This window comes from Sinocyclocheilus grahami, unplaced genomic scaffold (assembly GCF_001515645.1).
Source record: "Sinocyclocheilus grahami isolate Dianchi unplaced genomic scaffold, SAMN03320097.WGS_v1.1 scaffold526.1, whole genome shotgun sequence".
Classification (NCBI taxonomy): Eukaryota; Metazoa; Chordata; class Actinopteri; order Cypriniformes; family Cyprinidae; genus Sinocyclocheilus; species Sinocyclocheilus grahami.
The window spans coordinates 1,096,633-1,122,044 of NW_015505705.1; the positions used below are offsets into that span (position 1 = coordinate 1,096,633).

At 38.5% G+C, this 25,412-nt stretch overlaps 1 protein-coding gene across 1 annotated transcript in view; it reads left to right on the forward strand.

Moving 5' to 3' along the window:
* Positions 1–25,412, forward strand: part of LOC107555189 (protocadherin Fat 3-like) — a 60,667-nt gene that overhangs the window by 762 nt on the left and 34,493 nt on the right. Inside the window, exons 2-11 of the mRNA XM_016237910.1 lie at positions 334–3,630; positions 10,598–10,915; positions 14,435–14,496; positions 17,256–17,570; positions 17,683–17,893; positions 18,586–18,657; positions 19,279–19,415; positions 19,853–20,128; positions 20,690–20,900; positions 21,117–25,211. Coding sequence (XP_016093396.1) covers positions 351–3,630; positions 10,598–10,915; positions 14,435–14,496; positions 17,256–17,570; positions 17,683–17,893; positions 18,586–18,657; positions 19,279–19,415; positions 19,853–20,128; positions 20,690–20,900; positions 21,117–25,211 — 8,977 coding nt within the window. The 5' untranslated portion in view covers positions 334–350. The remainder of the gene's footprint in view (positions 1–333; positions 3,631–10,597; positions 10,916–14,434; positions 14,497–17,255; positions 17,571–17,682; positions 17,894–18,585; positions 18,658–19,278; positions 19,416–19,852; positions 20,129–20,689; positions 20,901–21,116; positions 25,212–25,412) is intronic.

Consider the following 25,412-nt stretch of genomic DNA (forward strand, 5'->3'; position numbering starts at 1 on the left):
TTTTTTTTTTTATCTGTATCTCATATATATATATATATATATATATATATATATATATATATAGCTATTAACCCTGATTTTTGCTCTTCGTTGCTGTTATCAAACTTGCAGTGAGATCTAACCATCTAACTCGCTTGTCAGTGTTTTGTGAAAGGGAATTACTGAGTTCATTGAGAACAGGGTCAGGTATTTATTTATTTTTTTGACAATTTAATCCAAACGAAGGGCTTCTTAATAAATAACTGCCCTCACATTTATGTGAGCAATAGGATATGTCTTTGTGAGATGAATGCCCTAGATTGAAATGGTTTACGGCATATCTCTTTTTTGCAGGATAACTGGATGATGGCATGGCTATAAACAGCTGCCCTGGGGGGAGTATGAGGATCCATCTCACCAGTTTCTCCTTATTGCTCTTCCACCTGCTTCCTGGTTTGGGGCAACTGCAGGAGCCAAGGTCCTCCTTGCAATTTACCACCTCCATCTACAATGCCACCATTTATGAGAACTCTGCAGCTCGGACATACATTAGGACTGACGTTAAAATGGGGATTCCTCTATCTAAGTTGGGTCTTTTGGACATCAAATATTACATTGAATCTGGAGACGATGAGGGGCTGTTTCAGGCTGAGGAATTTGTGTTGGGGGACTTTTGCTTTCTCCGCATACGGACTAATGGTGGGAGTGCTGCCATCCTGAACCGCGAAGTGCAGAATAATTATACATTAACAGTGAAGGCTACCGGTAAAGGCGGGCTGGAGGCTTACGTGACAGTTAATGTGCAAATTATGGACATGAATGACCTCCGACCTTTGTTCTCTCCCACTTCCTATGCCACTGATATTTCAGAAAGTGCTCCACTGGGAGCAAGTGTGGCTCAGGTGACCGCCACTGACGCAGACATCGGCTCCAATGGCGAGTTTTACTATTTCTTTAGAGGAGACGTGGAGGAGTTTGCTGTCCACCCAACCAGTGGGGTGGTATCGCTCACAGCCAAGCTAAATGCAGATAAGAACAGCAGATTTGACCTTGAGGTTTTAGCAGTGGATCGGGGAATGAAGGTTTATGGGAACAGTGGTATTAGCAGTACAGCCAAACTAGTGATCAGTGTTGTGCGTATCAATGAGTTTGCTCCAACACTGACTGCAGTCACTTGTTACCCTTTAATATCAGACAAAGAGCCAGTTTACGCCATTGTTACTGTAGAAGATTTGGACGAGGGACCCAATGGAGAAATTGAATGGGTTGCCATCATCGCAGGTGACCCACAGGAGCAGTTTGTCTTTGACAGAGCTCCACTTGGAAATGAGTACAAGCTGAAAATGTCTGAACCAGTCAACTGGGACAAATTTCCTTATGGTTGCAATCTCACTTTTCAAGCCAAAGACAGAGGAACACCACCAAGACTCTCCAACACTCAGTCTGTTCAGCTCTTTGTGAAAAAAAAACAGTCTGTGCAGGTGAGTTTCGAAAAGAAGATTTACAAAACCTCAATTATTGAGATTGCACCACAAGGGACCATAATAGAGACTGTGAGGATATCTCCAGGTCCACCCGTCGTCAGCTATGCTCTAAGCCTGACCTCAGATTCAATTTATTTTATCATTAATCCATTTACTGGTGTCATCTCAACAGTGCAACAGTTTACCACATTAAACCAGGAGCTCTTTGATTTAGAGGTGATGGAGACAGTAAGTGGCATGACAGCAAAAGTGCAAATCACGGTTGAGGATGCTAATGACAACTGCCCAGTGTTTACCAGCACATCTTACGAAGTCTCTATCAATGAGAGCGTCCCCATTGGCACTAGCATTCTTACTGTATCAGCGGTGGATGATGATAAAGGTGATAATGGGTGCATAACATACAGCATAGCCAGCCTTCAGCCCCTTCCGTTCATCATCAACCAAAATACTGGAGAACTGACGACATCCAAAGAACTTGATTTTGAATCGTCTTTGGAGACATACGTGTTCGCCATCCGAGCCTCAGACTGGGGATCGCCTTACAGACGAGAAAGTGAAGTCAATGTCACTGTACAAGTGTTGAACATTAATGACAACCAACCCCTTTTTGAGCGTGTGTCGTGTAAAGGTACGATAGGACGTGATTTTCCTGTGGGCCAAACGATCATCATAATGTCTGCCATTGATATTGATGAGCTTGGGTTGGTTAAATATAAGATTCTGTCTGGAAATGAGCAAGATATTTTCACTCTTAACCCGGAATCGGGGATGTTGTCATTGAGAAGACCACTATCTGCAACGAGTGTAAATAATGAACAATTCAACTTAAAAATAGCTGCTTCAGATGGCGAGCTGCTCTCCGAACCCACCTTTGTAAATATATCATTGGTCAAAGGGAGAATGTCAGCAAGAAGTTTCAGTTGTCGAGACACAAAAGTTGCACAGAAGTTAGCTGAGAAACTTCTGAAAAGAGCCACTGCCATTAGCAAATCCAAAGTGGAGGAAGGCTACACAGATCTATTTTCTGTCAACAGACAGACGCCTCAGTTTGAATCCTTTCCATCAGACATTGTAGTTCGTGAGGACATGCCCATGGGAACAAGTGTCCTTCAAGTGAACACAAATGATGGTGACACAGGCTTTAATGGTCGCATTCTGTATGCCATGTCAGATGGGAACGTTGACAACTGCTTCAATATTGACATGGAAAGTGGCCTAATATACATCTATCAGCCACTGGACCGTGAACGATCAGATCGGTACCTCCTTAACATAACTATATATGACTTGGGCCTTCCACAGAGATCCAGCTGGAGATTGCTGACAGTTAACATTGATGATATGAATGATAACAGCCCAAAATTCTCCCTCGAGAGCTATACTGCCATTATACCAGAGAATGCAGCTATCGGCACGGAAGTGATCCAGGTCACAGCCTCAGATGAAGATCTCGGTCAGAACGGTGAAGTCTCATACACCTTGTTAACAAGCACCCATTTGTTTGCAATTAACAGCGAGACTGGCTCTATTTATGTGTCTAGTCATTTGGACAGGGAGTCCATCTCGGATTTCACCCTTAAAATTCAGGCCAGGGATAAGGCAGAAAGAGGGAATCAGATGTTCTCAGAGACAACACTGAGAGTCTACCTTGAGGATGTAAATGACTGTGCCCCTATGTTTATTCCCAGGAGTTACAGTTGCCGTGTGTTGGAGGACTTTCCTATAGGTGCAGTTATAGCTTGGCTGCAAACGCAAGACCCTGACCTTGGATCTGGGGGATGGGTGAGATACTCCCTGCCCAATGATTTCAATGGAACATTTAAGATCCATGCTGAAAGTGGTACCATTAAGGTTGCCAAAGACCTGGACTATGAGAAGCAACAATTTTACAATCTCTCTGTGGTTGCAGAGGACTTGGGTTTTCCAGTTAAGCTTCGCTCCGAGTCTTATCTTGAAGTTGAAGTCATTGATGTCAATGAGAACCTCAATGAACCGTATTTCTCAGAAATCGCAGTGAGGGGCACTGTGAAGGAAAACTCTCGGCATGGAACAAGTGTCCTGCAGGTGACTGCTCAAGATGATGACAAGAGCAGAGATGGAGTGATCAGATACTCTATCAATGCTAGAAGTGGTCTTGGAAGGTTCTCAATTGATGAAGAAACAGGTATCTATAGTTTGATTCTTTGTGACTTTTGGTTGTGCTATTCTTTGTCTTTTTAAAAAACGAACCAGTCCTGAGTCGATGCTCACACAAAAAAACAAAACCTGTGAAAATGGTTGTGAATTTATGCCCTAACATTTTACTGCAGTGTGCTGACTGAATGGTATTAAAAGGTCACAGTGACGTTATTTCTCTTGAATTTGAATGAATTTGTGCTCTGAGTCTACAATTGCCTGTGAAATTGCCGCCACTGGAAAAGACCACTGACCTAGAAAGTTAGGACTTGACCTCTGTGTGGTTTGAAACAATGTTCTTCTGTGATTTTCACAGTCTGTGATTTTCAAAATCTGTGATATCTGGCATTTGCTGTGAGATCTGATATTTGTGTTTAAATCTTTTTATTAAGGTATTCAATGAAACAATCCAATAGTTATTGTTACATACCATGATTTCAGTTATATTTATATATACAGTGGGTACGGAAAGTATTCAGACCCCCTTAAATTTTTCACTCTTTGTTAAAATAACACATAAAAAAACTGAACATACAAGCACAACAAACATTTATGGTACAAAACAAAACAACTCCTTACCTCCCTTCCCACCCTAGGTACTTAAATCATACCACACTAATGGTGCGGTCAACACCGCATGATTACTCAGCCTGCATTTTCAAGATATAGGAGAAGAGGAGACCAAATTTGATCAAATTTATCCAATTTATTTACCAACAGGATAATTTTTTTTCCAAATGTAGTACCTTAATAATTTCTTCCAACCAAAGTTTAGCTGATGGGGTTTCTGTCGTTTTCCCAAAACCTTAGGATAAGTTTCTTTGCCACAATAAGTCCATAGGACAGCAACTGTTGTTCAGATTTTTTTAAGTGACATAATTTTATCAGAAATTCCAAATATCACAAGAAGTGGGTCAGGCTCTAATACACTGTGTAAAATATCTGACAGAGTTTTAAACACTTAAATCCAGAATGAGATTAACTTAGAACAAAGAACATAACTAGGGAGTGGCTACATCAGTCTGACATTTGTCACAATATGGGGAGACATCTGGAAAAAGTCTATGTAATTCTGTTTTAGTATAATGGAGTCGATGGATAATCTTAAATTGAATAAGGCAATGCCTATAGTTGACAGAGCATGTATGAATATTCTCTAGTGCATCAGCCCAGGATTCTGAACATATCTCCTCCCCCAATTCTTGCTCCCACTCCAATTTTAAACTCTCTGTAGAAGGTATGAGATCTGATATTTGGAATATTGAAGAAGAAAAAATGCTTAGTTGCTTAGTTACGACTTCTTGTGTGGTGCCAGCTTCACTATTAATTACAACTAATGACCATTGATTAGAGAACTACAACAGGCAGTAGGATGTAACTGTGGTCCTCCATTCACATGTCAGCTAATTAGGCTGAGCCTGTTAAACAGGCCCCTGTTTAAAGTTAGCAAGTGGTGCACGCTTGTGCCAAAACCTCAAATGAGCATGGATTTTCCACAGAGAATTGAATGCCCTACCCGCAGCAACAGACAAGTTGTAGGGGAAGCGGAGACATGAGAACAAGTGTTATCTTTCATCTTCAAAGTAAAACCTCTGGGACAAGTAAGGACAGTGGCATTGGCTCAGCATGCCCACTACATATCCGCCTACTGAGATCCATTTAGCTGCCATGTTGCATGGTGTGTTATGAGTCTTTGTCGTTGTCACTGGACTTTTGAGATGATTGAAAGTGGGCAGTTCATGCAATAGACTTACAAACAAGCAGAAATCAAAGCCTCTTGATCTTGGTCCCCAGTTGAGACGTGTTGGGTTGAAGTTGTGTGTATGTAAAGTGATTCCTATATACAAAGTCTCATTGCTCAGATGCAAGAGTGAACTAAAAAAGCTGGTGGGATTTATGAAGGCCTTATCGGTGGAGGACTCTGCTGCTTTGAGCAAGCATTGGTATTCCTGGCCACATTTTGAGAAATAAATCAGAGTACACTCTCACTCAGACGCCTGTCGAGAAACAAGTTCAGCTCTAATTTGCCTCAGAGATTTGGCCTCTTTTTCTCCAGAGTCAGGTTAAGTCCTTTATGTCAAAATCTCTGACACCTATGCAAAGGGCTGCTTGTGCTGCAAATCCCCACACACTGCACAAGACTGATGTATTCTGTTTTGCTTTATGAAAGATAACATATTTTTGGAGCATATGGGAGTCGAGGATCTTTACCACAAGCCCACTTCCTCTTACAGACTTCTTGAACTTTGATTGTAATTCAGGGGAGGTATCAAGGGTTTTCCTATTGATGCCTGCATGGCATACAGAGGAAACTTCTCTCAGACCGTAACAAAGATTTGGAGTAGAATGAAAGAGACAGGGAAAAGATTTATGCAGAAAGAGAAAAATGCCTTTTCAGCATGTTTAGGCGCAATGCTTGTGAGCTCCTCCAATTCAAGACGCCTGGCATAAAAATAATTGCCCTTGATCTTGTTTGTAGACATGAAGGATGAGTTGATGGCTTAGTTCTGCTTGATTATGTTCTAAATTCAGGACAAACTATAAATATTTGATAGTTTACATCTTAAAATATGAACTACAATTTTTCTCAGGGAATTTGAAATTAAAATGGTGACACCATATGTTATGAATATTATGAAACTGCATTATGGCTACCGCAAGCAAAACATCAGCTATTAAACTAAATAGCATGCACGTCAATGTGACTTGCATTTGAAATGGTTATTTTCTGTAATTTGCAAGTTCTTAGAAGATAATTGGGGCCTCTTTGTGATATTGCTAACCACAAAACACATAATCATCCTTTTAAGTCTGTTGCAGTTGAAGGACATGGCACCAATTTTTCTGCTTTCTAGCTCCATAAGCAGTCCTTGATGTTTATAATACACACCTGTTGGTTGACTTTCATGAATAATGATAAATGCTAATAGCAATGGCTTGTAAAGCTAAAGACGCAGATGGATTTAGTGCTGCTTTCAATGACATGATCAGTGGTTTAAGATTCACAATGAGCTGAAAGCCAATTGCAGCGTGTCAAATCATTTGCATTGCTCTAGTCCCTTTTGCGACAGCAAATTAGTTTCTTGTGTTCAAATGCTTTACAAAATCAGGCACTTAGTGTAAATCTGTTTCTTTTTAATTTGAGCTGGGACAGGCCTTGTGTTTTGTAGAATTTCTGCGCCTCAGCATCAGAACCTGTGGGACTCCATCAAAACAACCTCAGCTTCAAAGCTAGAATCTTTGAATCAAAACTGTGGAAAACATGTCTGGGTCTGTAGAGTCCTGTTCCAGACAGCATTGAAACCGTGTGTCACTTTTTTATGCCATCTGTCATATTTCTGACACGACTGATGTGGTTTCTCACTGTATGAATCTATAGAAGTTGAGTGCTGTATTCTAAATGTGATCATTAATTGCTTGTGTGACCTATACATTTATAGCAGTTTGGCTCAGCGTTTTTTTTTTTTTTTATATGATGAAAGTGTGTAATGTGATACGACGACATCAATTAACTTTTTGTTTCCGCACTGACGTTATATAGCTATCTTATGTATGGTTTTAAAAAGCGAACTTCATACATTTTTAACATCTTTGCAAATTTCAAAGGTTGTTTACTCCGGGATATGCAATTTTTCCTATATTCCCTGAGTTGCAAGATGTGGATGTAATAAGCGTACTTTTAGCTGGATTTCAGACTGAATTGCACCCCAATTTACTTCTATTTAGTTTAAAAGCAGAAGAAACGACTCATTAGTGAACCTTCTCTCCATACATCAAATTCACTTTAACTGGAACTATCTAGATTAATTGGTACGCTTTTCATTTAACCCTCATTTTCTGTTTGGGTCTGAAAGACTCCTATTTTTAGCTCAAAATGCTAATCATTTAAGTGCCAGGTTCATACGTGTTGACTTTTGCTAATCTTATGAGCACTGATCATAAAGAAACCTTTCAGCTTGATAACCTGCTTCAAATGGACCAATCTTATTTAGTGCCTATCTGAAAGTCTTTATGTCTTAACGTTATTTATGTCCTAAATTAAAGGTTTAATCATTTCTTTCTGCTGGGTTTTGATTAGTCAAAGTAAGACTGAAGAGTTAATAAGAAGTTAATTTCATTTCAATGTATTATTTTTACATGTACATGTATAGGATCCCTGGGACTTCAGACATGCAGTAATACTGGGTTAGAATTTAGAGTTGCAAATTCACATACTGATTTTAATATTTCTCATATATATATATTTATATATGATATGAATTTGACATTTTCACACAAAAATCATAATTTGTTTGCACTAAAATGTATTCACTTTTTTTTTTAAAGTTTTAATAAATATTTTTTTTATTGTTTTTTTTTTATAATCCATTAGTGTTGATGTAATAACTTTTCTAAAAATCAGTTTTCTTTTGTAATTTAGTATAAATAAAGTAAAAATTAGATTGTATTGACACATGAGCGGCTGGCAAATGAGAAGTCCACAACACGATTAATGTAAAACACAATAAAACTGTTTATTGCATTTTTAACTGGTTTGATAATAGAGTGCTGCAGGGGTGACATTTTTGTAGGCCAAAACCAAGAAAGTAAACATTTTAGCACTTCCAATTCCTTTGTCCTTTGTCCTGATAGGATTTTTGAATGGGTTTATGGTTAAATGCCTGAAATAAGGTCTCTCATAAGCTCAAGATATTTTCACATTCTATTCTATGACTTAAAATACATTAGTAATACCCCTTGTGAGTTTTTATGGCACACTGACATAGTTTGGGTCATAGATCATAGTTTGGGCATATTTTATGCAAATTACTAGCTGTGGGCAAGCTCTCCCTCATTATAATCTAGATTCAACATTAGAATGTGGGGAAGTATATCTGCGCATACACCTGTTGTGAATCCGTCTGAAATTTTGCATAAGAACATACACACAATTATTAGTGAATGAAGCCAAAGTACTTTTTAAGACAATGTTTGTTTGCTTCAACTATATGTTTTGTGGTCTCACTCTCTGTTTAACAGGTTGATTAAAAAGTAAAATAAGGGGATTTGGTTTTGGTTTGGTTTTTCTTTGAAGGTGTGTATTGTGAATATAACAGATTTCCTCCAGGCAAAATGACCTGTCACACTGTGTTAGTTCACTGAGCAACCATTCAGTCGGCTTCAGATGTCCCTGTTTAGTTTTCACCCATATCCTTTGTGTCTTTGTCCCCTCGGGTGTCCTACTTCTCAGTGTTTTTAAGGTTTTAGTAAATATCAGGGACCTGCATGCTGTGTGAGTACTCCTTTTTCCCTCCCAGCTTATGCTGGCTGTGAGAGGCGGAATCTCCTTGGCTGAATCACTTCACGGCCGGGTGGTTTTGTTCTGTGCCATGGTTGACCGATCAACTCATCGCATTGCATTGCACGGCCACAAAATGGGTCATTCTGTCAGTGACGCCCCTTCCTATCAGTGATTGTATTTACATGTGCCCGTGATGTAATGTCGAAGTGCTCCTGATCACAGAATGGCAGAGCCAGCACTTTGGTCAGGAATGATTAGATGTGCTGTGCTGAAGACCTGAAGGTCATACAGTCTCCGAGTGGAGCTATTGTACCCCGTGGTGGGATTCCCAGCCCATCTTAAGTTAGTGGTATGTCTAAGATGTCAGTTCGGATTGGACACCACGAGCTAAAAATCTGTTCGCTCAGCAAACATGTCCCCTGCAAAGTGTAACTGTATTACACCTAAAGTGTAAACAGACTGTTTGACACAATGTTATATAGAGTAGACCGGGGCTAGTTGACACACTTTTCACTTCTGCAAATTTCTGTTTCATGTTGTCACATATCTCATGTATTGCATTACCACAGTATTTTTTTTTCCCTATGAAAAACAAAAAACATGAAATTCTACATTTTACATTGTATAACAAGGGCTCCAAATTATTTAACATTTTAATGAAATTAATTACAACTAAATTAGGCTAAGGAATCACAGAGAAATGCATATATCAATATTTGCTAAAAATATATGAGGATTTAATTTGTTAGGATAATTTAAGAATAAAAAACAGAGGCACTAATTATAAACTTAATCATCAGGTTAATTTATCGTGTATATATATATATATATATATATATATATATATATATATATATATATATATTTTTTTTTTTAATTAATCATTAAATAAGTATATTTAATTGGCAGCCCTATATATTATAATGCATACATTTATGTAATTTACATTTTTAATATACACAAAATAAGCAAATCTACAGGAAATACTGCATTCACACAATATGTAGAAATACTTTACTGTAAATTGTAGAAAACCTTTTGTGACAACTAGCCCCTTTGACCCCTATAACAATGATTTCTGTGTAGCTGACTTCCACACTGAATCATTTATTGCAGATGATTTTATATGCATCTAATCATTCACAATTGAGTTGTGGGCAATAGACTGTAGAAGAGAATGAAACGCTGGGAAAAAAATAAAAAATTATTTGAATTGCTTTAGGTTGGTCTCAGGTATCGTTGACAGTTGAGTAAATTTCCCCAGAGAAAATCTGAAGAGAAATTACACTTTTAGGCAGACCACACCAGGTCTGGTTTTGAAACACTCTGCTGAACTGACTCTGGTTTCTGGGAGTGTGTCTCTAAAAAAATTAATCTTTCAGTTTGACGGTAATCTCCTCAAAATGTTAGGCATATTACAGTTTAATAAAGTTTGACACCAAAGTTTGACTCATGGTAGGGTTGAACGCTTTTGGTGTGTAGTTGAATCACAAACCAAGTTATAGATAACTTGAAAAATAAGTCAATATTCTCAGCTCACTCAGGCCAGGGTGCTGATAGCGATTGATGTGTCATAAAAAATGTCATAAAAGCTCACAAACTTTGTGAAGTACTTTTTGTTGAATTCATCAAACAGGTGATCGATATTAAATATGTTTTTTCTCTGTTCTTACAGGAATGATTTACACCACTGGCAGCCTGGACTGCGAGACTCAGGATTCCTACTGGCTAACGGTATATGCAATGGACCGTGACGTGGTGCCTCTCTCTGCCTCTGTTGAGGTGTTTATCCAGGTGGAGGATGTGAATGATAATGCACCTTTGACCTCTGAACCCATCTACCATCCATACGTCTTGGAGAACTCTCCCAAAGGTGTGTCTGTGGTCCGTATCCAAGCCCAGGACCCAGACATTACTGCCTCAGATAGCCGTCTCATGTATCGAATCACTGCTGGGAATCCTCAGAACTTCTTTTCCATTGATTCCAACACAGGTAATAAAAACTGTTTGAGTTTTTGTTTTTCTCTATGAAGAAACAAGAAAACCCATAGAATCTTATGTTATATAATATCCCATATTTTTCATTGCTTATTTTCATTACTAATTTTATTTTGGTTAATTACAGCTTAATTGGGCAAATAATTTAGTTGCATATATCAATATTTGCTAGAAATTATAAGGATTTAAATTATGAAGATAATAAAGATGAAAGACAAAACTTTTAACTATAGACATTTATTGAGTAAATGTCTGATGAATTTATTACAGTTATTACTTTGAAGTAATCACTAAGTCAACATAATATATTTGCTTAGGAATTAATAAGTGATCTGTATAAGATTATACTAACAATTGTATGCAATTTACATTTTATGCAACTTACATTTTTAATATACAAATAAAAATAAGTAATATATATATATACACATATATATACTCTATGAACTTGTCATTAAAATGTTGACATTCACATGTTTAAATATAAAAATGCAAATTTAGTAATATATGTGATTATACTGCATGCTTACATTTGTAAATTACATTTTTAATATAAAAACAAACATTGTCATGTAAATGAGATTATACTGCACCAACTTGTCATTTACATTTTTAATACAAAAATAAAAACGTAGTAATATACGTGAAATTATACTGCATGAATTTGTAATTTACTGTTCATGTTTAATATAAAAATACACATTTAGTAATATATATGAGATTATACTGCACAAATTTGTAATTTACATTTTTAATATGCAAAATAAAATTTGTAATATATATGAGATTATACCGCATGAATTTGTGTCATTAACATTTTGACATTTACATTTTTAATATAAAAATGCAAATTTAGTAATATAATACATATATTTGTAATTTACATTTTTTAAATAAAAATAAAAATGTAGTGTATATGTGTGTGTATATATATATATATATATATATATATATATATATATATATATATATATAGTATTGCATGAATTTGGCATTTACATTTTTAATTTAAAAAACATTTGTAATATATTAAATTATACTCCATAGTGTACATTTATTTACATTTTTAACCTACAAAAATTAAGCAAATCTACAGGAAATAAATAATAAGAAATAATTTTGTTTCCCTTTGAATTTGTGAGCAAATAATTGTTGATCATATTTTCCTTTGAAATTTCAGTGCACTCTCCCCGAGTCCAACCTCCTATCTATCGCGTTCACAAACGCTTTCACAAGTACTACTAAACAAACTGAGCAGCACAGACTGTAATCTGCTCGGTGTCGGGACATTCTAGTGTGAAGTGTTTACACACATGTAGAGTTCTGATCCCATGGCATGCTGGGTGCATGCTGCGCTGCTGATTATGGTGACCGTGATTTCACCAAGTACAACATGTTCCTGGATCAACATTCCAATTAACCAATCAGAATTGAGAGATAACTTTTCAGGAAATATCTGTTTTAGGCTTACGATCAGGGTTAGGTGCTTCTACACCCTTGTTAATCAGCTATCATTTCACACTGATTTTAGGAATAAATTATGGGTAGGGTTAGGTTTAGGGGTAGGGATTGGGTTTAGTCTATATTTTTGGACAGTAATGTTGATCCAGGATCAACAAAAGATGTTGATCCAGGAACATGTCTTACTTGGCAAAATCACGGCGACCGCTGATTACACCGAGGTGCTGCTTTCCTTGTCATTTGAGAAATGAGTCATGGGAGCTTATATATGCAGCTGTAGTCAGTGAATTAATTAAACAAGGTTTGGTTGCCAGCAGGAAAGCTTTACATTCCACTATCAGCAAATCCCTCCAAGGTAGCATGTGGCACCACATATTTACACTGGAATACAGAGGTTTAAGCTCAATAAATCGAACTCAATATATATAATGAGATGTGAGCGAGTGTGTGCACTGTGCATGCACTGATATGTAGCAGAGAGGCAATACTGTATTTCACTCATATGAAAGCCTTTGAACTGGTATGAGTGTTCAAGGATGAAATACATGAAAAACAAAATGCGAAGGAAATGAAATTATGGTCGAATCAACCCAAAAGCATCAAACCTTGAACGTTTTATAGTTTGACCCTGGACTGCAGTCATAGTTTCTACTTTAGAAGAATAGCTTCATAGCTTCAGTCACTGCTGGGATAAAGTCGTTGTAATTGCTCCCCACTTATCTAGCTCTCTTTTTGTGATTGTCTGTTGAACTCAGCCTATGTGTTCAGATAAATTGCATTGTGAGCTCTTTTATAAAAACAAATATGCTGTGACTAAGCCAGCAAGCAATTACTGCACCCTGAAAATAAAGAGTGCATGTTTGATTATTAGTTTAGAGCGGTTGCCTCTAACAGAGTCATATCTCAGAGTCATACGAATTATTTTCATTACAAATGACCTCCCAACAATATCTTTATACTGTACTTAAATGGATGGCTTATGAGTGAAAATCCTTTTCCTACACTTTCCTCTTTGTGCTTCAGTCCCTCATCAGCTCTGTGAGTTCATAACTCCTTTAATTTCTCTAATTGAGTCTCTCTGGATGACACACATTAGGGAATACTGTGGATTCCAGCAGTGCAATTCAACCTGTGCCATCAGGAGTTCTTTTGTTGCCATGGTTATATTTCACAGAGAATCACTGGCTCAGAAAGCACATACAATAGGTTTATGTTAGGTAAATAATGGGAACTTGTGCTAAAATGGTCGCGGTGTTCTTCAAAATGATGAAATTTGCAATACATTTGTACACGGTGTATATATTATTTTAAAAACAGATTATCAGGAAATCACTTTATATCACTTTATCGCTTTGTTCTGTGGAACACAGAAGGAGAAACGCACTCTCAAGCTTAAAAAAGGATGGAAAAACACCAAAAAAAGTATTATCAAAGTCATCCGTATTATTGATGTACACTATAGTCCAAGCTCTGGATGAAAATAAGTTATACATTCTTCAAACTATTCTTTTCATGATCGATGGAAGAGGGAAAGCCATATGGGCTTTGAACGAGATTAGGGTAAATGTTTTTTTTATATATTTCTTTTAGAGATTTTCAAGCCCTCTTCTCTTCAGCTTGTCAATATGTCCACAGCAGGAATTGTTGTCAAACCCATAGACCTACTTACAATTATTTACCTTCAGATTCCAGCATCCAGATGTCTTAAGGAAGCATTCATATTCAGGAATGTCTTCCTGTTCTCAATATCTGCTGTTCTGTCTGTACTGAAGTGTTTTTAAAACCACCAGGGGTTTAAAAAACAACCCTATGCATTCTCCACATGCCATCTATGGGTTTACGCCAAAGGCCCTTGTGTCGTGAGCTGCTCTTTTTCTGCAATAAACAAATGGTGTTGTGTAAATTTATGCACCCTTGCTGACATGTTATTAATCATTGTCTAGTGGAGCGGCTTTCCATGCTGATTGTTGCAGCTCTTTCATTGCACAATTGTCATGGAATTTTGGCGCTAATTCAATTTTATAATAAAAAAAATAATAATATTTTTTTTCAGGACTCATCACCACCACGTCAAGGAAACTGGACAGAGAGCAACAAGCAGAGCACTTCCTAGAGGTACTGAATACTTCTTTACCTGTCAGACAGACAGTACCTTAAAGGAATAAACTGCCATTAATGATGCTTTCCATTTGAAGTTCAGTTTGGGATATTCCATCTTGATATCGCCATTTTAATATATTTTAACATTTTATTTATTTCTGTGATGACAAAGCTTATTAGCGTTCAGTGTTACAGGATCCTTCAGAAATCATTGTAAAATGCTGATTTGGTGCTTAAGAAACATTTCTTATTATTATCAATGCTAAAAATAGTTGTGCTGATTAGTATACTGTATTTGCATTTTGCTTTCAAGCTTCAAAAAAACAAAAAAAACCTTGAAGCTTGACAGCAATGAACTTTCACTGTATGGTAAAGACATTCTTTAAAATGCCTCCTTTTTATTAAACTGAAAAATAAGAACATACAGGTTTGGAATGACATGAATGCATGTAAATAATAATAGTTTTTATTTTTGGGTGAACTATCCCTTTAAGTGCAAATGCATTGATTCATAGATTCTCAAGGGCAGTTTTATTAGTTCATAAAATTAAATCATGTAATTCCACAAATAGTCATAATGAAACTATGATGTAACTACAGAGCAGGCTAAAATGATTACCCATCAACAGCCTCAATAATTTTATTGATTATCATACAGGATACACACTGACTTATTTATTGATCTGTTTCAGGAACACATTTGTCTGTCTAACAAAATAGAGAGATGCTACCAGTAACCTATTGAATTAATTGGAAATAAGGAGAATCAGTTGTAATATCGAGTGAGGAATGGATTTTCACATGCAAGATGTAAAGGCAACAGTGTTTCCATGTGCTTTTTTATTTCTAATGTCTTATAATAAGGTGCAGTACAGTAAATAACTTGTCTACATTTGCATTATGAGTGACAGAGAAGATGCCAGTGCATACTTACCAAGGACTCTTATTTATCACCGAAACAATTTTCATACAGTCTGGTGAGCAGCTCGACTTGTCTACATTTGCATTATGAGTGACAGAGAAGATAAAGCCAGTGCATACTTACCAAGGACTCTTATTTATCACCGAAACAATTTTCATACAGTCTGGTGAGCAGCTCTTAAATTACTGATCAGTCAATAAGGGCAGTACAGTAGCACTGATCAATGGGATGGGTGTGGCTCCCCGTGATCCCTGCTCTACATGGACCGAGTGGAATGAGGGCCATTGATTTTTGTGTTCACTAAATGATGATTCACTCTGCAGCAGGCTTCAAGTTTCAAAGTTCATATCTTACATCTAGCACCTCAAGGTGCCTGCTTTGACAGCAGCCCAGGCATCAGTGTCTCCAGCGTAGAGGAGCTTAGTTCGTAGAGGCTTTCATGATCTACTGCTTGTGAGTTTTGCAGTGGTGTAAAATGCCCCTGGCCCCTGTTTTGTGGCCACTGTCTGATCAAGTTCTGGGAATCTCCAGTGGAGCTCCATGTAAAAGAGTGAGACCAGTTCTTTTCCAAAGAATATGTCTGTGTTGATGTATTTTTCTATTCATTTATTTTAAAATAGAGGTTGTATAGGGACAGTTTTATTTGTAGACATTTTACTCTTTTTTATTTTATTTATCTGAATAACAGAGAGAGAGAGAGATGTAGAGTTGCTGTGAAGTTGCTAAGGTGTTTGAATGGTTTTTGGATCATTGCTGTGGTGTTTCTAAAGTGTTCTAGGTAGTTGCTAAATGGTTAAATACTGGCCCAAGTCAAAAGAGGCCACCCTCAAGGCCCTAGATATGGTTGAGTTAGAGAGTTGCTCCTTTAATGTAAATCTGGGATTTTTGTGCCTGTTATAATGTCTGCTTGTCAAAAATCTGGTTGATTGCTTAACTTGAGGTTTAATTTATATTAGTACAAATGAGATGAGGATGAGTTACAGGATAGGATATTCAAGAACAGAAGTAAATTATAATCTTAAATCTGTAGTATGTTATGGCAAAGCATTTTGTTGCACAAAGACTGTAGTAAAATGAAAATGTATTTGAGCAGATGTTGTAAAGAATAAGTAGAGGGAAAAATTAACATATGCAAATCATATAATAGTTCAAAGGTTTGGGGTCGGAAAGATTTTAAAAATGTTTTTGAAATAAGTCTCTCATGCTTTCCAAGGCTGCATTTATTTGATCAAAAATTATAGTAAAACAGTAGTATTGCGAAATATTAAAATTTATAACAATTTCTATTTTAATGTATTTTAAACTGTAATACATTTCTGTGATGGCAAAGCTGAATATTCAGCATCATTACTCCAGTCTTCAGTGTCACATGATCCTTCAGAAATCATTCTAATATGTTGATTTGCTGCTCAAGAAACATTTCTTCTTATTAAAAATGTTGAAAACAGCTGTGCTGCTTCATATTTTTGTGGAAACCATAATGTGTTTGAATGAAGAATTTATAAAAAGAACAGCATATATTTGAAAAAAATATTTTGTAACATTATTCATTAGATCGATTTAAATCATCCTTATATTCATCCTAATATTTATTTCTTTCAAATAAAAGCCCCAAACTTTTGAAGGGTAGTCTATATAATTAATGAAGACACGAGTAAAAAGATATGTACATGGGTGTATGAATGAACGTATAAAGAGAGAAGGAAACATACGTGTAGAGTAAAAACTCTATTTGCAGCTTCCTTGGCCTGTTAAAATTGAATATTGGCACTGAAATGAAAATGCACTGCTTACTTTATCTTCAGAAGCTGTGCATTTTTCACCATAATTTTGTTTATATGTGTTTATCTAGGTTACAGTTATGGATGGAGGAGGGACCTTCAGGCAGTCCACTGTCTGGGTGATAGTGCATATTCAGGATGAGAATGACAATACGCCTGAATTTAAAGAGTCTGTGTACCGCATCAGCCTTCCAGAGCGGGACCGCAACAAACGCGGTGATCCTGTCTACAGAGTCTTCGCTTATGATCGAGATGAAGGGTCTAATGCAGATCTCACGTACAGCATTGTGGATGGAAATGATGATGGCAAATTCGTAATCGATGCCAAGACAGCCATGGTGTCTTCCAGGAAGATGGTCACAGCTGGTGGCTATGGTATACTCACGGTAAAGTATCAGACAGATGGGCACTTCAGTGGATATTAAAAAAAGTTTTTTTTTCATGTGCAGCTTAAGCAGCATAAAGTTTTCAGCCTTTTTGACTTCATATTTTTTTCAGATAAAAGCCATTGACAATGGGACCCCTCAGAAGTGGTCGACCGCCCGTTTGCATGTTGAATGGATTCGGAAGCCCATGCCTTCGCCACTAGCCTTGCGATTTACCGCAGCCATTCACAACTTCACAGTGGCGGAAAACGCCAAAGTGTATGAGTCAGTTGGAGTGGTCTCGGTTTGGCAGACAGAAACTCCTTTATGGTTCGACATCATTGGTGAGCATCAATAATGCAGCAGTACCAGTCGTAAATTAAGTCAGGTTGCACACTTTAATGTCCCTGATATTACTGATGTTACTGTCTGCTTTGGATGAATCTCTTGTGTTGTAGCATTCCTCAGTTGCTTTGGATAAAACCATGTGGATAAATTAGTAAATGTAATTTAAAAGAGTGGACATCTGTGGTAAACTATTCTGACAATGATTTATCCATTATTGATTTACAGTGGGGAAAAAAAGTATTTAGTTAGCCACCAATTGTGCAAGTTCTCCCACTTAAAAAGATGAGAGAGGCCTGTCATTTTCATCATAGGTATACCTCAACTATGAGAGACAAAATGAGAAAAAAAAATCCAGAAAATCACATTGTAGGATTTTTAAAGAATTTATTTGCAAATTATGGTGGAAAATAAGTATTATCATTTGCACCTATACTGTTTACTCATAAGTTAGTCAACTAAAATATGCAAAGAGGGTCATTTTGATTAAACCCTCTCAGTATTTGGGATTTTGTTGAGCTTTGCAGATGTTGTCCCACATGGTGGAATTGCTTGTGTAAATTTTTTTGGAAAACTCCTGAATGAATAAGCGTTTATAAACAGTTGTTTTTGATTAATATGAGCTTTTGACAATAATGCCAGTTTTCTGTTTTCCTTTTCTCTCCGTTCATCTGGATCTGTCTCTGAGAAGGTGGAAGAACGTCCCGGGAGATGTTTTATATCCCACAGAGTTCCTGTGGTGGAAACTGTTCATCTGATAGTGGTAGGCTAACTGTCAGTATTTTGTAGTTATTTTCCTTAGCATAAACGTTTGGCTGGTTTATCTGATACTTTTAGATACTCACTTTAAAAACTCCATTCGCTGCCGGACAAACGTGAAGCGCTCAATCCTGTAAACACTTTGATTGCTGAGATACCTTCCAGACTTTGGGTCTTCTGATCTCACTTAAGTGGAGTGGAAATTGAGTGGAATTGGAACAGATGCATGATGCAGTGCATACTAAAGATGCTCAGACAGTTTGCCCTTATCCGTCAGAATGGACCTGAATTAATGATTTAGGAATCTGCAGTGGAGAGGCCTGAACTTGACACAGATATTTTGTGGGAGTTGAAGATAAGAGACCCGAGGCTGATGGGAAAGATCCCAGCATAAAGCCGTTGATGTTTTGAAAGCTGTGAAACTTTGATGAATCACTGTGAAACATAAAAAATGTATTACTCACAGACGTGCCAAACCGCATGACAGTTCGATTGGTAGAGTGTTTACCTTGATCCTTTTCTGCTAAACCTTTACCTCTTCATTGGATAAATAAGTGCATACAAAGCATTTTCTGTCACTTTTAATTTTTCAGGTCATGCTGACTCTGATTTCTTGGTGTAATAGGTAACTATGATGGTCCATTTGATATTCAGAGAGGGATGGGGACCATAGTAATAGCCAGACCTCTAGATGCAGAAACACAGTCACTATACAACATGACAGTACAAGTGACAGATGGGACAAACACTGCTACTACACAGGTATATTTTTAGTTATACAAGGCTCTTGGAAACTTTTCCTAACAGATGTTACAAGTCTGCTAACTTTGCTAGAAACTAGCAAAAAGAGTATTCCTGGCTGCTGTGGTTGAAATATCCAAGAGATAAATGTCTGTAAGATTTTAAGCAGTGTGCTAGCTTTTATCTAATTTTATCAATACAAGTTAGTTGTGTGAAAGAGATATCTATATAATCTTCCCTGAAAATGTCTTCAGATATGCCAGGGGCTGCTGAGTATTCCAGTGTCCCAGAAACCCACATCGTATTGTCACTCTAGCCTGTGCATTTTCTGTTTCTTATTTAAGCTCTTTTGACATCAGTGCCTATTGCAACAGTGTAGATTACTTATGCATCTATTTAAATGAGATGACGGTCTCTGTGAAAAGCTAAAAATGACTATCTGTCTGCTCTATCTACAGATTTACATAAAGGTTTTGGACAGCAATGACAACAGTCCTATTTTCTCTGAGCGTACATATGAAGTCTTGGTGTCTGAGGATATGCCAGCTGACACTGAGGTCTTGCGTGTCCGGGCCAGGGACAAGGACGAACGGGCAAAGTTGAGCTACTCTATCCATGGCAGCGTTGATCCGGCGAGCATGCGGATGTTTAGGATCAATCCTGGTACTGGTGTCATGTACACAGCAGATCGACTGGACTATGAGACCCGCACTCAGCACATCCTTACTATTATGGTGAGAAATAACATTTGTATTATTAAATATGTATTATGATTAGTGATTTCAAAGCTGAAACGGACCATTTCACGTGTCAGACAGTGGGGTCCAAAGGTCTGAGGTCACTAATGAAAATGCTTCTCTATTTCATAAGGTAATAAAAATGTCTAAGAATAATTATAAATATATATTTTAAAAATAATACTTTTTTAAATTATATGATCAACATCATAAATTGGTAAATAACTAAAAAAGATATTCAAATGTTCATAAAGTATTTTTAAATGGTTCAAAATAAAAGCTTTATAGTTGTTTACAAGTTTTTTTTAATCAGTGTGGACTCTTAAACCCTACTGTATCTGCTCTTTACAGTATATAGTATTTTAGATAATCATACATATAGCTCAGCATACCAAATTTTATATTTTGACAATTTACATTTTTAACTGTTCCTTTCTGTCTGCTGTCTTTTTTTGCTTCTTTTTTCCCTTTTTACTTGTTTCCTCACAAATCTTTTCCATGCAAAATCTTAGTTTTTCTCCTCAGGTCTGCTGCCTTGTCTCTCCTCCTCTTTTTTAGGTGAAAGATCAAGAATTTCCCTATTATAGAGATTTGGCACGGATTATTGTGACCTTGGAGGATGCCAATGACCAGCCTCCCTTTTTTACTCGCACTATTTATGACAGTACAGTGTTTGAGTCGGCCCCTCCAGGAACGTCAGCTTTGCAGGTGATCGCACTAGACAGAGACTCAGGGAGAAACGGGGAGATAGTTTACTCAATTGATGCAGGTAAACAGCTCTTGAATTTATTATGCTCCCTGATAACATTTCATTGTTCAGTTGTTTTGAGTAAAACTGATTGTCTGTTCCACAGTGTGTGATGCATTAGCTCATTCTTTTAACCTGTCATGAATCTTAAGATTTATCTTCGATGTATCCTTTACTCAACATGCCCCTTTTCATCATGAACTGACAGGCATGTGTCATTTTTTCCCCCTTTCACAGGCAACTCTGGTGGCATATTTGGAATAGATTCACTATCTGGCATCATTTCAGTAGCCAGAGAGCTAGACCTTACAACTGTGGGCTTCTATACCCTTACTGTGAGAGCCACAGATGGAGGTACTCCAGCATTAAGTAGCACCTCTACTGCTAGGATCGCTATCTCTCTGTCTCATTTCTCCAGTCCAAAGTTTGACCAACAAGAATACCAGGCTGAGATCACGGAGAATGTGGCTATTGGGACTTTTGTCATATTGGTCTGTGCAATTAGCCGAACCACTCTGATTTATGACATTATACAAGGAAATGATGAAAAGAGGTTTAAAATAAACCGTTACACAGGTGTCATCACAACACAAAGGAACTTTGACTTTGAGATGACCTCCTCATACATGCTGGTCATCCAGGCTGTAAATATGGCTGAGATTGCCTCCAGTGTCACTGTCTGCATCCAAGTAGTTGATGAAAATGATAATCCTCCAGTTTTTCAGGAGCTCTCATATACAGGGACCATCAGTGAGGCGGCCCCCATTAATAGTGTGGTGATGAGTGAGGATGGAAAGCCCCTGGTAATTGAAGCTACTGATGCTGACAAGAATCACAATGCCCTCCTGGTCTTCCAGATTGTGGAGGACACAGCAAAATTGTTCTTTACTGTGGACTCGGGAACAGGCTCCATCAGAATTATAGCTAAACTGGACTATGAAACATTCAGTGCTTTTTATTTTTCTGTTAATGTGAGGGACAGTGGCAGGCCTCAGCTAACAGCAGAGAAGCCAGCCATGGTCCTAATCAGGGTTGTGAACATCAATGACTCTCCGCCTCAGTTCTCACAAGAAGCTTATGACACGGTTTTGCTTCTTCCAACATATGTTGGGGTTGAAGTTCTGAGAGTAGAAGCCACTGATCCAGATATGACCACTGATCTGATGTATTCCTTGGCAGATAGCAACTTGGAGCACTTCGAAATGGATTCATCATCGGGTATACTCACAGTCAAAAACAATAAACTCTCCAAAGACCGTTATCGTTTCAATGTCAAAGTGTCAGATGGGCGGTACATTTGCACAGCGCTCGTGACTGTGTTAGTCAGGGAGGCTATGGACAGTGGCCTCCTATTCAGTCAAACCACATACTCGTCCTCCGTACTAGAGAAAAGTGTGAACATTACCACTGTGAGCATTGTAAATGCTGTAGGAAACCGCTTAAATGAACCACTGAAGTACACTCTTTTGAATGCAGGGACACGCTTTACAATTCGTCCTACATCAGGAGTCATTCAAACCACAGGAGTTCCTTTCGATCGAGAACAACAGGAACTGTATGAGCTGGTGGTAGAAGCGAGTAGAGAATACGACCAGCTGCGAGTTGCTAGAGTAACCGTCAGAGTAGAAGTTGAGGATGTTAACGACAATGCCCCTGAGTTTCTAGGCCTTCCATATTATGCTGCTGTGCAGGTTGATGCAGAACCTGGCTCATCCATCTTCCAGGTGTCTGCAACAGATTTGGACAAAGGGATAAATGGAGCTGTATATTACGAGCTTAAGGAGGACCATCCACATTTTGAGGTGAACAAGCTCACTGGGGAGCTTACTCTTAAAAGGGCCTTTGATGCAGACTTCTCCAATGTTGAATATCCACTGGTCGTCCTTGCACGTGATGCAGGCTACCCCTCCCTCTTCACTATTGTAGAGCTTCCAGTTACGGTTGTGAACAAGGCCATGCCTGTGTTTGACAAGTCTTTTTATGGCATATCAGTTAGAGAGGATATTGCAGTGTCTACTCCCATATTATGCATAAATGCCAGCAGTCCAGAGGGCCAAAATATTATATTCACTATTGTGGAAGGGGATCCCTTCTTTCAATTTGACATTGGGTTTGACAGTGGTGTAATTAGTGTCATATATCCTTTAGACTATGAAACCACACCTTACTACAGGCTAACCATCAGGTCTACAGACACTCTCACTGGAGCCAGATCCGAAGTTGATGTGGACATAGTTGTGGTGGATGTAAATGACAATGGCCCTGCATTTCGTATTGTATCATACACCACCACTTTGCCAGAAAATTCAATGATCGGGTCTAGTGTGATACAGCTCTGGGCGACCGACAAGGATTCTGATAAAAACAGTGTAATAAGCTATCAAATCTTCTCTGATGGATTTAACAGCACAGACTACTTTCACATTGACAGCACTAGTGGACTTGTGTTAACAGCCCGTCTACTGGACTACGAACTTACACCGAGCTTCAGCTTTATCGTTAGGGCAACAGACAACGGTTCCCCATCCCAGAGCAGTGAGGTCACGGTCACCGTCTTAGTGAGTGATGTGAATGACAACTCACCATCCTTCAGCCAGCCACTTTATGAAGCTTTTGTGAGCGAACTGGCTCCCAGAGGGCACATTGTGACATGTGTCCAAGCTTCTGATGCAGACAGCTCAGATGCAGAGAGTCTGAGATACAGCATACTCTCTGGAGATGAGAAAATGAACTTCATAATAGATTCTCAGACAGGTGTCATTTCCTTGTCCGGCCAGCGCAGACAGGGGATACGGCCAGCGTACAACCTCAATGTGTCTGTATCAGATGGGGTCTTCACCAACACTGCACAGGTGAACATTCGAGTCATGGGGGCCAACCTTTATAGCCCTGTCTTCAGTCAAAGGTTCTACTTGGCAGAGGTCCGCGAGAATGCCCCTGCAGGTACCAGAGTCATTCAGCTGCGTGCCACAGATGAGGACTCTGGGATTTTTGGTCAGATCATGTATTCCTTTATCAATGACCTTGGAAAGACTCAGTTTTACATTGGAGCCGATGGCCTGATAACTACAGCTCAAAAACTCGACAGAGAGAACCCAGTAAACAGAGACATTGTGCTAACTGTAATGGCACTCGATGGTGGGGGAAGAGCATCCTTCTGCACTGTTAGGGTAATACTTGCTGATGAAAATGATAATGCTCCACGTTTCAGGGCTATAGAGTATAGAGTTAGCATAAAGGCTAACGTGCCAATGGGATCACTGGTAACTCAGATCCAGGCTCAGGACCCAGATTCCAGCGATAATGGCAGAGTTAGCTACTCGTTGTACAGTGAGGCAAGGCTTCCTCTAGTGGACGTGCTGGAAATTGAGCCTGACAGTGGCTGGATGGTCACAAAGGGAAGCATGGCACATCTTAGAGGAACGGTGCTCTCCTTTTTTGTCAAAGCTACTGATGGAGGCATTCCAGCCAAACATTCCCTTGTGTCTGCATTTATTCATGTTTTACCTCCTGATGCGAATGTGCCCTCCTTCACCCAACCTCAGTACTCTTACACGGTCCCAGAGGACACACCTGTTGGGACAGTCTTGGGATCAGTGTACTTAAGTCCTGGTCAGACTGCTTTCTTTTCTGTGGTAAATGGAGAGACTGGGGAGAGTAACCAGGGTGGGACATTTTTGGTTGAGAGAGAAACTGGACTTCTAAGCCTTGTTAACCCCCTTGATTATGAACTCATCAACATTTACCGTTTCAAAGTTGCAGCCATCATGAGACAGGCACTGGTTGAGTCCATGTCTGTAGTGGATGTAGAAGTCAAGGTGCTGGATGTGAATGACAACAAACCGTTATTCGAAACCAGCTCTTATGTGGCCATGGTTATGGAGGGCATGCCTAGGGGTACACAGGTTATCCAGGTACGAGCACTTGACCCTGATTGGGGCTCTAACGGACAGGTTTATTACAACCTTGGCCCGACCCTAAATCAAGAGCAGGACAAAGCTAGTGGATCTAAATCTGCCGCTGGTGCTATGTTTGTTATTGACAGCAAGACTGGTTGGATCACCACTCTCGGTGACCTGGATCATGAGATGTGTCCATCTTACACCTTCAACGTGGTGGCATCTGATCTAGGTGAGGGTGTCTCACTTTCCTCCACAGCCATAGTGACTGTTGCAATCACAGATGTTAATGACAACCCCCCTACCTTCGAGAGGGAGTACTACAGAGGTGCTGTGAGAGAGAGTGACCCTCTGGGAGAGGTGGTTTCAGTGCTGAGCACTCGTGACGGGGACAGCTCTGATCAGAATCGGCTTGTCAGCTTCCATATCACAGGTGTGTATTAAAGTAGGCCACTGGAGGATGATTAATGGCTCACGGAGGCTCTCCTGGAAAGATAATCACATTGAAAGGGTTTAATTTAATGAACTAAGTGAGCAAAAACTATATGAGTAAAGAGCCATCTGCTTTATGTGTCACATTACTTTGTTTAAAGCCCATCTGGGGATGTGAACAGATTGTTAGAATTAAGCACAG